This window comes from Danio rerio, chromosome 6 (genome assembly GCF_049306965.1).
Source record: "Danio rerio strain Tuebingen ecotype United States chromosome 6, GRCz12tu, whole genome shotgun sequence".
Lineage (NCBI taxonomy): Eukaryota > Metazoa > Chordata > Actinopteri > Cypriniformes > Danionidae > Danio > Danio rerio.
This window is the reverse complement of record NC_133181.1, coordinates 26,468,796-26,482,961: the sequence shown is the minus strand read 5'-3', so window position 1 is coordinate 26,482,961 and position 14,166 is coordinate 26,468,796. Positions and strand designations below refer to the sequence as shown.

The window sequence follows — 14,166 nt, the reverse complement described above, 5'->3', positions numbered from 1 at the left end:
CATAACTTTCAAACACCTTACCTCGTGCTTCTTGACAACAATCTGCAATTTTTTTGTGAGCTACACACAGATGAGTGGGTTTTACAAGCCACCTAGTGGACACAATAAAAATAATATTTTTAAAAATAATGAACTAAACTTAAATAAATAAATGAACTTTTTTCCACTTTTTGTTGTATTGCAGCCATTAGCTAAAATTATTGAAGTTCTTTTTTTCCTCATTATTGCACACACAGCACCCCATATTGACAGAAAACCACAATTGTTGACATTTTTGCAGATTTATCAAATAAGAAAAAGAGAAATATTATATGGTCCGAAGTTCCCAGACCCTTTGCTCAGTATTTAGTGGACGCACCCTTTTGATCTAATACAGCCATGACTCTTTTGGGGAAGAATGCAACAAGTTTTTCACATCTGGATTTCGGGATCCTCTGCAATTTCTCTGCAGAACCTCTACAGTTCTCTCTGTTTGGATGGTAAACATTGGTAGAGAGCCATTTTTAGGTCTCTCCAGAGATGCTCAATTGGGTGTAAGGCAGGGCTCTGGTTGGGCCATTCAAAAACTTGAGTTGTTGTGAAGCCACACCTACCTTATTTTAGCTGTGTTCTTATAGGGTCATTGTCTTGTTCGAAGGTAAACCTTTGTGCCAGCCTTAGGTCCTGGAGACGGTTTTTGTCCAGGACATCACTATACTTGGCCAAATTCTCAGTACAATTTATCATCTTTCTGATATCAGTGCAATATCATCTTTACCTTGATTGCAACCATTTGTCTTGTCACTGCAGCTCAAAAACACCCTCACACTATGATGCTGCCACCACCACGCTTCACTGTTGAGACTTTATTGTGACTGTGTTTTTTTAGCAATCTCCATGTGGGCTTTTATGTGTCAGGACACTCTTGCCTAAAGCCCTGACTGGTGGAGGGCTGCAGTAATGGTTGACTTTAATTTTCTCACATCTCCCGAGTACCGACTGCACCTCTGGAGCTCAGACACAGTGATCTCTGGGTTCTTCTTTACCTCACTAACCAAGGCTGGCTCCCCCGATAGCTCTGTTTGGTTGGACAGCCAGCTCTAAGAAGGTTTATTAAGACCACTGTGGTCTTAGGAACCTTAAGTGCAGCAGAATTTTTTTGTAACCTTGGCCAGATCTGTGCCTTGCCACAATTCTGTCTCTGAGCTCTTTGGGCAGGTCCTTTGACCTCATGATTCTTATTTGCTCTGACATGCATTGTGAGCTGTAAGGTTTTATATAGACAGGTGTGTGGCTTTCCTAATCAAGTCCAATCAGTATAATCAAACACAGCTGGACTCAAATGAAGGTCTCAAATCTCAAGGATGATCAGAAAAAATGGACAGCACCAGAGTTAAATATATGAGTGTCACAGCAAAGATTCTTAATCAGAATGTTCGGGTTGGGGATAGAACCCAGGTCTCTGACGTGAGAGGTGCGTCACAAACCACTAAGCAACTGGCAGTTTATGAACCCAAACAACAGAAGGCAACTTGCTTCTTGGTAGGAATTTATTGTTAACGAAAAATTTTCAATAAGAGATAAAAGTAACATAAGGAAAAAACAGTCTTTCAATATCCAAAAATACAAAACTCAAAAAAGGCAAAAACAACAACTCCGGAACAGTTGAAGTAAAAAAATTCCAAAGATATGAGTCATAGAAGAGCTTAGCATAATAACTAGGACACTTTACAAAGGAATAACTCAGTGGTTGACAAGCTTGGATCCACAATACCTGAGCCAAGCACATATGAAACTGAGACTACTTAAATACAAGAAACTAAACAAGGCACATGTGAAATCAATGACAATGATTATGAATACAAAAGGGAAAAGAATAAAATGACATCCAGTGGACCAAAATGGACATTACAAGAAAAACTAAAATAACAAAAGGGCAAAACTCTGACACAGAGATAACCAAAGCAGGGCCCACGGGCCAAAGCTGGCCCATTACCTTTGATTTGGCCCACCATCCCATCTGAGAAGAGAGTGAGAAGGAAGGAGAGGGCTGGGGCAAACGTCGTTAAAAGAGATGATAAATAGTAATTTGACATAACCTTTTTTATTGTTTGTTAGAAATTAGATTGTTTTTGTTTTTAAAGTGATATATGTTTTTAAAGTGATAAAAATATAAAGTCCTAAAACGTAAACAACTTATAAAAGAGCATCCCATAATGTAAATAAGTTGTCATTTAATAAGAATATGTCAATAACTAAATTTTGACAAATGTCAGACAGAACCTTATAATTCTAAGGTGACAAAATGTAAAAAAAAAATATGTAGTTAATTTAAAGCAATGTTTTCTACTTATTATTACGTATTATTATTAAAAAAAAAAAAAAAAAAAAAGGAAATGATAAAATTAAATCACGTTTGGTTTTTGGCCCTTTATAAGGAAAAAACTTGGGCACCCCTGGCCTAAATAATTAGGACCATGTGATATTTCAGTTTTTCTTTTTTAAATAAATCTGTAAAAATGTCAACATGTTTTTCTGCCAACATGGGGTGCTGTGTACACATTAATGAGGGGTAAAATTAACTATTTAGCAAAATATAGCAAAGTGTGAAAAATTTTAGGGGCTCTGAATGCTTTCTGTACCCATATACAAAATTGTCTTACCCCTATAATTATTCTTAACCCTAAACGTTTGAACAGTATTGAATATAATTATGATTTTGTGTGTTTACAACATTAGGAATGTTTGGTGTTTTTTTCAAACATCGTTGCATTTATTTACTTATGCATTTATAGCCATCCCCATGGACTTAAGTGTCGTCCACCACGTCTAGACTGTGTGACACGTGGGTGATTCTGCTGAGTCTTTATGCAGTGGATTAGCAAGTGTGTTTTAGCTCATCTGTCAAGCTCCCACTCATTCAGTCTCTTTATCTCCTTCCCGGTACTCATTAGCCTCCGTTTACATCTTGTCTGTATCACCATATCGCCAGAGAAAGCAACATTTTTTTTTATTGCAACTATGAATCAGAAGGTTGTACTGATCACCGGTTGTTCCTCTGGTATCGGATTGTCACTTGCTGTTCGTATTGCCAATGATGAGAAGAAGAGGTTCATGGGTAAGGACAATAAATAAAATACTTGCATAAACTGTGATTTTATGATATACTATGTGAGTATAATAGTAGGGTAGACCAAATCTGTTGGCTTTTTATTTTATTAAACAAAAACCTTCCAGAGTAGACAATTTAGCTTGATTAAAGATGTTTGAAGACAAAGAGGGAATTTGATACTCCTTGTCAGATACAATTGTAACACTTTTTAACAGTTTTAATGTTATTAGTGTTGTAAATTAGATAATAGGTCTATATTTACCTGACATACAGACAGATTTTATACAGGAAGCGGTTTTACATGTTCAAAAAATTCTGTGCACAAATTTAGTGCTGTATTTATCTCTAATTGCACTTTTGAACTTGCTCCTTAACCCGCATTAAACCTAACCTTACCACTTAACCTGTTACTAGCCTTACCTGTATCCCACCTTAATAGCCGCAGAAGTGTTTTGCAACATAACATGAGTTCAATAGTAAGTGCAATGTATATATATATAAAAAACAGTATATATATATATATATATATATATATATATATATATATATATATATATATATATATATATATATATATATAAACTTATATTAATTCGAATAAGAGTGTGGTCACCTAACATTTTTAGAAGTAAAAAGATAATAGATTTACATTCATATATATATATATATATATATATATATATATATATATATATATATATATATATATATATATATATATATATATATACATACATACATATATATATATATATATATATATATATATATATATATATATATATATATATATATATATATATATATATATATATATATATGTGTGTGTATAAATATATATTTTTTATCATTATTTTTTTTTTTTGCATTTAAATATATTATATTTTTACTCCGGAAAATGTTAGGTGAACACACTGTACACACTGAACACACTGAACACACTGAACACACTGAACACTGAACACACTGTTATTCGAATGAATAGAATTATTATTATTTTTTTTATATAAATCCATCAATATATTATCAATATTAACTGATAAATTGATTCAAATATTCATATATATATATATATATATATATATATATATATATATATATATATATATATATATATATATATATATATATATATATAAATATAATATACGACAGTATATATATGTACAGCAGGTGCCCAAACTTTTCTTATGAAGGGCCAAAACCAAACGTGATTAAGGCTAGTGGGCCAAAGGTAAATATAGTTGCAATGGTTAATTTCCTTATTAAACAATATTTAAAAATGACTGGAAAACATTGCTTTATATTATCTAATAAAGTATTTTTTCACATTTTATAATTAATTTATAGTAAAAACAAAACAATCTCATTTATAACAGAATTACACTACACAAAAATTTCAGTTTGTTTTTTTGTAGATCAGCAATAAAACAAAAGAGGCTACATAAAAAAAACAGGTTAAGTCAAATTAGAAATAAAAACCTCCGTGTTAAAGGCATTTGCCTCAACACTCTCCATCATTCTCATTCTCCTCTCAGATGCGATGGTGGGCCAAATCAAACTTACAATGGGCCAACTTTTGTCTGTGGGTCCTATTTGGGCGTCTCTGTTCTACAAAGTGACTTTGCTTGCAGATTTTAATCCATGAATTAATCCATTAGTTGATAACATCGATGACTGTTTTCCCTGTCTCTGGCCTTGTGTTATTGAAACCGGTTGGTGAAAAATACTGTTTTTTCTTTACTTTTTTTCTTATTTGAACTAAATATTTTAAGTTAGGTTTGGTGATGGCAACGTTACACAATGGGAGATCAGACAACTCATTGTGTTTGGTCTGAACTCTATAACTCTCATGTAAAAGCATTCTGTGGATTTTGAATGTTTGAACTGTGTGAGAAAGGAAATAGAGTTTTACTACTGTAACTTGTCTGTCAACAACATACTGAGAAATTGTATGGATTGCTTACAGATTTTCCATTAGTCATTAATCCATTAGTCATTGATGACTGTGTTGCGTATCTGTAGCTTGAAGCCACTTAGAATGACTGGTGCAAACGTTATCAGATTAATTCTTCTGAAAGTTAAACTAAATGTTTTTCCTTTGTCGGTTTATTCCACTATGAGGATATTTTTTTTGAAGCAGGTGGAGGCAGTGGGTCTTACTTAAGAGATCAATCAGCTCAATGTGTAAGATGTGGACTCTATAATTCCAGTGTTAAAGTGCACATGGATTATGACAGTTTGAATCCGTATTTGAAAAGGGAAATACTAACAGTGTTAGAACTGTATTGTGTCTGCACAGTATACTGACAGATTCATTTTTAAAATATATTTCTTCATGTGGAACCCATGGATTATTTTGTAAAGTCCATTAGTCACTAATCCGTTACTCATTGATGACTGTGCTCCTCATCAGAATACACCAAAGCTGATTGTTGCAAATTTTAGTGGAATAATTCTTATGAAAGTTAATAAGCAAACTTGTCATAGAAGCATAGGTGGAGACAGCACGTCATACTTAAGTAGATCACGCAGCTCAGTGTGTATGATGTGAACTCTATAATTACAATGTCAAAGTGTACATGGATTACGACAGTTTAAATACGATTAAGAAGTGAAATGCTTATTGTATTATATCTATACTCTCACTGCTCAATATACTGAGAACTGGCTGGTAAAAAAAATGTTTCTGTAAATATTTTTGATTTTCCGTGTGTGCAGCTTGTGGATTCTCCTATAAAGGGATTCACATGCAGATTTTCTTAAGTCAGTTAGCCATTAATCCATTGGTCATTAAATGATGACTGATCCCCTTCTGTTGCCTGAAATCACTTGTGTTGTTTGCAGACTAGCTCCACTGAACGCTAAGCTAACTGTTTTGCCTTTGGCAGTGTATGCCACCATGAGGAACACGGCTAAAGCAGAAGCTTTGAAGGAAGCAGCGGGTCAAACTTTGGGCCAAACACTGGAGATCAAGCAGTTGGATGTTTGTGATGAAAACTCCATCAGAGCCTGTGTGGACAGTCTGCCCATGGGCAAAATCGACATTCTCAGTAAGGATTTGATTCAAACCACTATTGCTTTGTAGTCATTTGTCTTATTTTCTCTGACTGTGGTTGCCCAATTTTCAACAGTGCTGTTTCATTCATTTTTCTTCGGCTTAGTCTCTTAATTTATTAAAGGTCGGCACAGTGAAATGAACCACCAACTTATCTAGCATATGCTTTACACAGCAAATGCCCTTCCAGCTGCAACCCAGTACTGGGAAACATCCATACACTCTTGCATTTACACACTAATACATTATGGCCAATTTACTTTATTCAATTCACCTACTGTATAGCGCATATCTTTTGACTGTGAAGTAAACCGGAGCACCTGTAGGAAAGCCACACAAACATGAGGAGAATGTGCAAACTCTACACAGAAATGCCAACCGACCCAACCAGACTCGAACCAGCAGCCTTCTTGCTGTGAGGGGACATTGCTAACCACTTAGCCACCGTGTCACCCTAAACACTATATTTGGGACCCTGGACAACAAAACCATAATAAGTCATTAGTTCTAGCTTTTGTAAATTAAGATGTACATCAACTTAAATCTGAACATATGAGCTTTTTATTTGTATATACACAACTTTGTTAGGATAAGACAGTATTTGCCCAAGATATAGCCAGACCTCATACTGAAGGTCCAGGAAGTTTGACCGATTTGAATTGGTCCACCCACAATGCTATATGCCTGACAGGTTAACCAAGCAATGATAAGTTTTTTATGCTGTGTGACGTTTATAGGTGTCGCTATGTCTGCACAGTTACAGCCAGAACCTAGCATTATTCATTTACAGATCATAAATAATCAGACAGAATATTTAATCATTGGTTCATGAATGTCTCAGAATACATTTTTACTGAAACACCCCAAAAAATGTATCCAATAATGCTATTACTCATTCTTGTACAATGTTGAGCACGTTGCCAACAGCAATGGCAATACAACACATCTACTTTAAAAATACACTGGAAAAAAAAAATTTTTGCTTGTTCAAACTACTTATTTAAAATGTGCTGAAAAAAAAACAATTGTTGAGATTTCATTGAGACAACTTAATTTTTTATGTTCAATGTTTTAAAAGTGTTAAGTTACCTTAATCAATTTGTGTTGGGACAACATGAATGAATTGTGTGGAACCGTGCATTTTTACAGTGTATCTTGCCTTTCCAACTGGCGAAATGAACATGTGAAATGTCCAACCTCATTGTCAACACCTGCTCTTTCATTTTTGCCAGTGTATGCATATGATGTGAAGGAATGAACAATCAAAATTGGATCATGAAGTCTCTACAAAACACTATTCCTTTGTTGTCATTTTCTATGCCCTGAAGATTAGTTTGTTACTGTGGCTGCCCATTTTTTAACAGTCCTGTATCTCAAAGTATATTTCTTTATTAATTCTAAAAATATATTTGTGACCCTAGACTACAAATCCATCAAAAATCATGTTTTAGTTTTTGAAAATTGAGACATCAACTGAAATCTGAATAAAGCTTTTTGTTTGTATTACATTTGTGTATATAGTATGTATTAAAGTATACAGTTTAATAGGACAGTATTTGGTCAAGATATAGCCAGACGTTGCTATGCTATGCCTGACAGGTTAACCAACCAACAATGTATTTCATGCTGCATCATGTTAAAGAGTGTTTAAATGTCGGCGCAATTACAGCCAGAACCATGCATCATTCATTCATGAGTGTATTAAAGGTTTCAACACTGGCGCAGATCCTAAATGATCAGGGTTTTTTTCACTGCCAAAAAATACGACTATGTGCGCACTTGCATGTTTGTTTACATAATGGGTTGAACCATTTATGCAGGGAACCTGACATATTTTTAATAATCTAGTGCAGTGGTCACCAAACTTGTTCCTGGAGGGCCGGTGTCCTGCAGATTTTAGCTCCAACCCTAATCAAACACACCTGAACAAGCTAATCAAGGTCTTACTTGGAATACTTAAAAACATCTAGGCAGGTGTGTTAAGGCAAGTTGGAGCTAAATCCTGCAGGGACACCGGCCCTCCAGGACCAGGATTGGTGACCCCTGATCTAGTGTTTAGTAGAATTGATAAATACTCATCATCCATCAGCAAGCAAGCATTTTGTTTGTTTTGTTTTTAAAAGATGTCTAATAGATGTCTAATAGACATCTAAACATAGTTGTCTTGGCTAAAACAAGGATAAATTTGGGCTGTCAGTGAAAATCTAATAGACGTCTAAAAATAGGCCAAAACTAGACTAGTCATCAAATAAACAGAAATTAATGACTACACATATTATGCCAATAAAATAAGGCTCTTGCTAATAATACGCCAAAACAATCTGAATTAGAATTGTGTTCATTTTAATTATTAACCATTGTAAGGTAATAAAACTGAATATTACATGCCATTAAAATATTTTTTTTAACTTGAATATTGAACATCTTAAATTCAAAACATAAACATATTCACACATTTTTTAAAGTCAGATTTTTATAGACCCCTGAGCTACTTTCTTTGTGATCTAAATTTCACAATCTGAATTTGTGGTTTTGAATTTTAGAATATTGAATTTGATTTTTCAAATTTCTTCATTCTGAAAACTTGAAACTGTATTTTTACAAACCCAATATCTGCAGTCTATGAATTCAGAACCAAAAAAAATCTAAGGTTTGAAAATATGTCAATAAAAATCTGACTTTTTTCAGTTGTCTTAAATTTCAGATGTTCAATACTCAAGTTAGGAAGTTCAAATTCAAGTTAAGAAATTCAAATTCAAGACATTGTTTTAATGGCATATAATATTTAGTTTTATTAACTTAAAATTGTTAATAATTCAAATGAACACAATTTAAATTCAGTTTGTTTTGGCAAATTATTAGGTCCATAACATATAAAGTCTGTCTAATCTGTCTATTTGACGACTAGTATAGTTTGGGCTATTGTTATATGTTCATTAAATTTTCACTGAAAGCCCAAGTTTAGCCTTGTTTAAACTAAGCTGTCTACATTTAGATGTCAAATAGATGTCTATAAAACACAAAATTATTTGCTGGGCCATTTACAATGGCAAGCACTTTGCCAACATTAATGCCAATATAACACAACTGTTTTGAAAATATCTTGCCATTCCAACCTCATTGTCAACACTTGCACTTTGTAATGGGGTGAACAATCAAAATTGTATCATGCACAGACATAACAAATGATTGTAACAACATATTGCCTTAAGATATAGACTAAACACATTAGATTTCACATTAGACTACAAACATTCATCAAACTTCTGAAGAAGGAGATAACAGATTAGTGCTGGACAGCCGCTGGAAGTTCTATCTCCGAAATCATACAAACACATTTTCAAATAGGCTCTATCCTTATGAATAAGCTGCATATTTGCAATGTAAACAACTACATTTTTGCCTAAAAAAGTTAGTCATTGTGGTCCAACAGCTGTAATGTTTCTATAACTGTAGTGAGTTTATTCTGCTGTGGGTGAAGTGATACACACTGATGAAAACAGTGTATAGAGAACACAACAGACCAAAACGAACTGTGTGTGTGTGTTTGTGTGTTTATGTATTTATATATATATATATATATGTATATGCGATAAGTTTGTCCGATAGAAGACATCAAACTTGGCCTGTCTTCTAACCACAGGATGTTGTTGCATTCAGCATTGCTCTTCTAAATAGCACTGTTGTAACACGTTAGGTGACTTTGACCTTCCTGTCACAGTTAATCTGTCTGGCCATTCACCTCTAACATCCCTCACAAGGTATTTTCACCTACACCATTGCTGCTTACAAGATTACATTTGAACTGTACATGAAAATCTCAACCATTTACAAGAAAACAAAGTCCAACATCATTCAGATCAGAGTTCTGATTGTTTATCCTCTGTGAATCAATTATTACTATTCTTCTGTTTTCTGTGTTTCAGTTAGTAATGCTGGAGTAGGAATGATCGGCCCTGTTGAGTGTCAGACCATTGAAGAGATGAAAAGTGTCATGGACACAAACTTCTTTGGGCTTGTGCGACTCTTAAAGGTGGTTCTGCCTAATATGAAGAGGAGAAAAAGTGGCCATATAGTGGTCATCAGCAGCATCATGGGGATTCAGGGTGAGTTGTATATACATAAAAAAAGCATTTGCTAATGTTTGGATTCTTCACACTGATTTTAGATCTTTACTTCCGTTTGAGAGAGATCCAACTTGGATACTTAAAGGATTAGGCACCATGACTTAAAGACGATCTGAAAGGATTCAAACAGGACTTTACTATCTCTAATCACTGTTGTGTTCATGTGCACAGGTATTTTGTTTAATGACATTTACGCTGCTTCCAAGTTTGCTGTTGAAGGCTTCTGTGAAAGTCTGGCGGTTCAAGCTATGAGATTCAATCTCAAGTAAGTGACTGAATGTTTTCAAAATCCCCTGACTACCCCATAGTCAATTCACATTTATTCAGTCTGAGGACATTTTTATCCTAAATTATAACACATAACATAACATAACATAACATAACAAAAACAACAAACAAAAGCAGACAGACTGACACTTATGTTAAGACTGCAAAGTATACCATGTCAGGTTTATACATACTTTTCCCCCAATAGATTAAGTTCTCCTATATATCCAAAATGTAAAAAAAAAAAGGTTTACCTGTTTAATTGTTTTTAAAACCCGTACCATTAAACTCATCAGTTCATCCAGCCTGATCTCCTGAGGAAACGTAAGTATTTTACGTTTTGTCAGTTTAGTGGCTAATTCGCATAAATTCGTACAAGTTCAGTTGTACGAAAATGTACGATTTAAAAAAGAAGGCATGGCACCCAACCCCACCCCTAACCCCAACTGTCATTGGGTGATGAGCAAATGGTACAAAATTGTACGAATTAGCTACTAAATCAAAAACTTACGAATTGACATGAGAATGCGTGGGTTTATCCAATTTTAACCAAAATGGACTCACATGATCTTTAGACCATGCTCATCAAAGGTTCTACAAACAAAGATTATAGGTCAAACTGTTTTCGAAGAAAATGCCCTGGAGGTGCTCTAATTGTTTAGTGGCCCCCTTGTGGTCAATTTATCATGAAATTTTAATAAACTCTAATAACTTTGGACTAATTTTGCATATTGTCATAAGACTGGTCTTGATAGGTTCTGTGCATCAACTTGAGAACATCAATACCAATTATGCCTTAATTGACTAAACTTCCTGTCTGCAATCTTAAATTAGGTTGAATGCATACTTTTTCAAATTCCTCCAACACGGTTTATCCGATTTCTACCAAATCTGACTCAGTTCATCTTCAGACCATGCTAACAAAATGTTATAGAATTTTATTCAATAGGTGAAGTTGTTTTTGTTTAGTGTACCGATATATGTGCTAGCTCAATGCCAAGCTGCATCTGAAACTGTATTCCTGCAATGCTTCAACATGTCGACACTAGGTGTGTCATTGTCACCTCACACTGTCCACACCACATAAATTTTGTATAAGGGCCACCTATTGGTCAAAAACAATAAGCAGTTGACACATTCTTTTTGAGTTTCTCCGGTTTCAACAATTTTGCTTAATATTTATTTTGCCAATTGCTGCATGGTGCTTGCTGCCATGCTTACTGATTCTGCTTCTGGACTGCTTGGCCCATTGATTGCTGCTTGCAGCTATATTCATATTTAAAATTATTTAAAACTTACTATTGAAACAGAGATAGAGCAAAGTATAAAGATTACAAATGGCCAATAGTAGAAAACTTGTGTCATAAACATTTTGTTATACAATTTCTCAACTTTATTTCTCAGGTAATATATTTCTCTTTATTTATCAATATATCCAAGTTTAAAAGAACTAAGTTAATTTGTTTATGGTAATATGCCACAGTAACGTTGAGACTTCAGATGTGCTTTGAAATGACTGAATTACCCATTACATTTAAGTTGTCATTGAGGTTGTGTTTTATTTGCATATGTATAGTATCAGCCTCATTGAACCTGGACCCGTCATCACAGAGTTTGAGCGTAAGGTGTATGAGGAAGGAATGAAGATAGACCTCTCCAAAGTTGATAAAGTGACTGCAGATATGTTTACCAACACCTGTTTGAAGAATTACGACCAGATGTTTAAGAGTTTTGGACAAACACCAGAGGACATTGCAGAGGTACTTGCATAATCTATCTAAAGCAATTAAGACCTAGAACATACTAATATTATTATTATTATTATTATTAAAGCACTTTACACATTTTTGGGGCGAATATCCTCATCCACCATCAGTGTGCAGCATCCACCTGGATGACATGAAGGCAGCCATATTGCGTGAGACTGCACACCACACACCAGCTGATTGGTGGAGTGGAGACAGTGTGATGAAGCCAATTATGATGGTTATAATAAGATGTTAAGGTGTTAGGTAAGAATCAGAAAATAAGATGGTTAGGTGGCCATGATGGACAGAGGCCAGTGGACAAATTTGGCCAGGATGCCGGGATTAAACCCCTACTCTTTGTCGAAGAACATTTTGGAATTTTTAATGACCACAGAGAGTTGGGACCTCAGTTTAACATCTTATCTAAAAGATGGCGCATACTAAGCAGTATGGAGTCCCCATCACTATACTGGGGCATTAAGACCCTCACAGACCACAAGTTGAGCATCTCCTTCTGGTCTCATTAACACCATTTCTGGCAGCAACCTAGCTTTCTCATGGTGGTCTCCCTTCCAGCCCTGCTTAGCTTCAGTAGGCAACCATGTGAGAATTGCAGAGAACTAGCTGCCGGCCTAGACGACTTTCAAATCATAACCAGAAAAAAAAGAAGTTTCACAAACTTTTGGCTGAATTAACAGCTTTTTGGCATATTCACACTACAGAAACTGAAAATGGTTTCAGTTTTAGCACTGCTAAAGTATATTAGGTCTAATCTAGGACAATAGAAATTGTATTTGTTGATTTTATTGATAAATGCAGTGCTTGATATTACTGTCAAATTATCTTAAATGTCATTTCACAGTGTCTATATGCAAATACAACCAGGAGAGAAAATAGTTCTTGGGGAACTGGGTGTGGTGGCTAGTCCCAATTATAATAGCCTCTTAACAGGTTTATGACAAGAGATTTATGATTTATGTTCTCTTGGTAATGTAAAGTTGTCATGACATCCCCTTAAAGAAAGGTGTTACCACAATTTTCAAGTGTGTGTGGTCAGTCTAATGTAACAATATGCTTTTCACTAATGTTTTGCTTTGTCATAATTACTACAACAGTCAAATATTTTATTTTTTTCTCTAACAAGCATGCATTCAAAATGATTACCATGGAGAATCCACCATTTCGGCATAAGACGAATGGTTTATACACACCCATGACCACCCTGAAATATGCTGATCCAAACGGTGACCTTCCCATTGAAAGCTTCTACAAGATGATTTTTCAACATGACAAGGTGTTCAAAGCAAGTCTCACTATTCTCAAGCTCCTGCGCTGGAGAAGCCGTAAGAGCATTACACTGGATAAAGAAAAGACTGCCTCTTAAGGAATATTCTGCTGGAGCTCTGGATAGTATTCCAGAAAGCAGGTTAAGTGATTTACCTCTGTGAGTTTACTCAGAGTAAATGGATAATCTTAAGTTTCGCTCCAAAAACTAAGGTAACTCTATAAGCAGCTATAAATAGACTTACCTTCCACTCTTAATAAAAGTATGAGTACAATCAGTGGGGTGGTATGTTTTCTAAAAGTATACATTTGTACCTAAAAAGTCCATATTGTTAACTTGAAGGTATACAGTGTGTAGAAAAATTATTCACACCCACATATTTTGTAACATTATAACATTAAACATAAATGCATTTTATTGGAATTTTATGTAATAGGCTAACAGAAAGAGGCACATAATTGTGAACTGGGAGAAAATGTACACTGTACATTTTCTGGAGTTTTTTTTTTACAAATAAAATCTGAAAATTGCGCCTTGTATGAATATTCATTCCCTTTTACTCTGATGCTATAAACTAAATCCAGTGGAAC

General features: G+C 34.6%; 1 protein-coding gene across 2 annotated transcripts; it reads left to right on the top strand.

The window, feature by feature from the left end:
- The first annotated feature begins 2,817 nt into the window (after positions 1–2,817).
- zgc:109982 lies at positions 2,818–13,853 on the top strand. Of its 2 annotated transcripts, NM_001020543.1 has the most exon segments (6): positions 2,902–3,097; positions 5,983–6,144; positions 10,076–10,255; positions 10,448–10,541; positions 12,120–12,303; positions 13,436–13,853. In NM_001020543.1, coding segments are annotated over 6 exon segments (957 nt in total). In that variant the 5' UTR covers positions 2,902–3,000; the 3' UTR covers positions 13,676–13,853.
- The last annotated feature ends 313 nt before the right edge of the window (positions 13,854–14,166 follow it).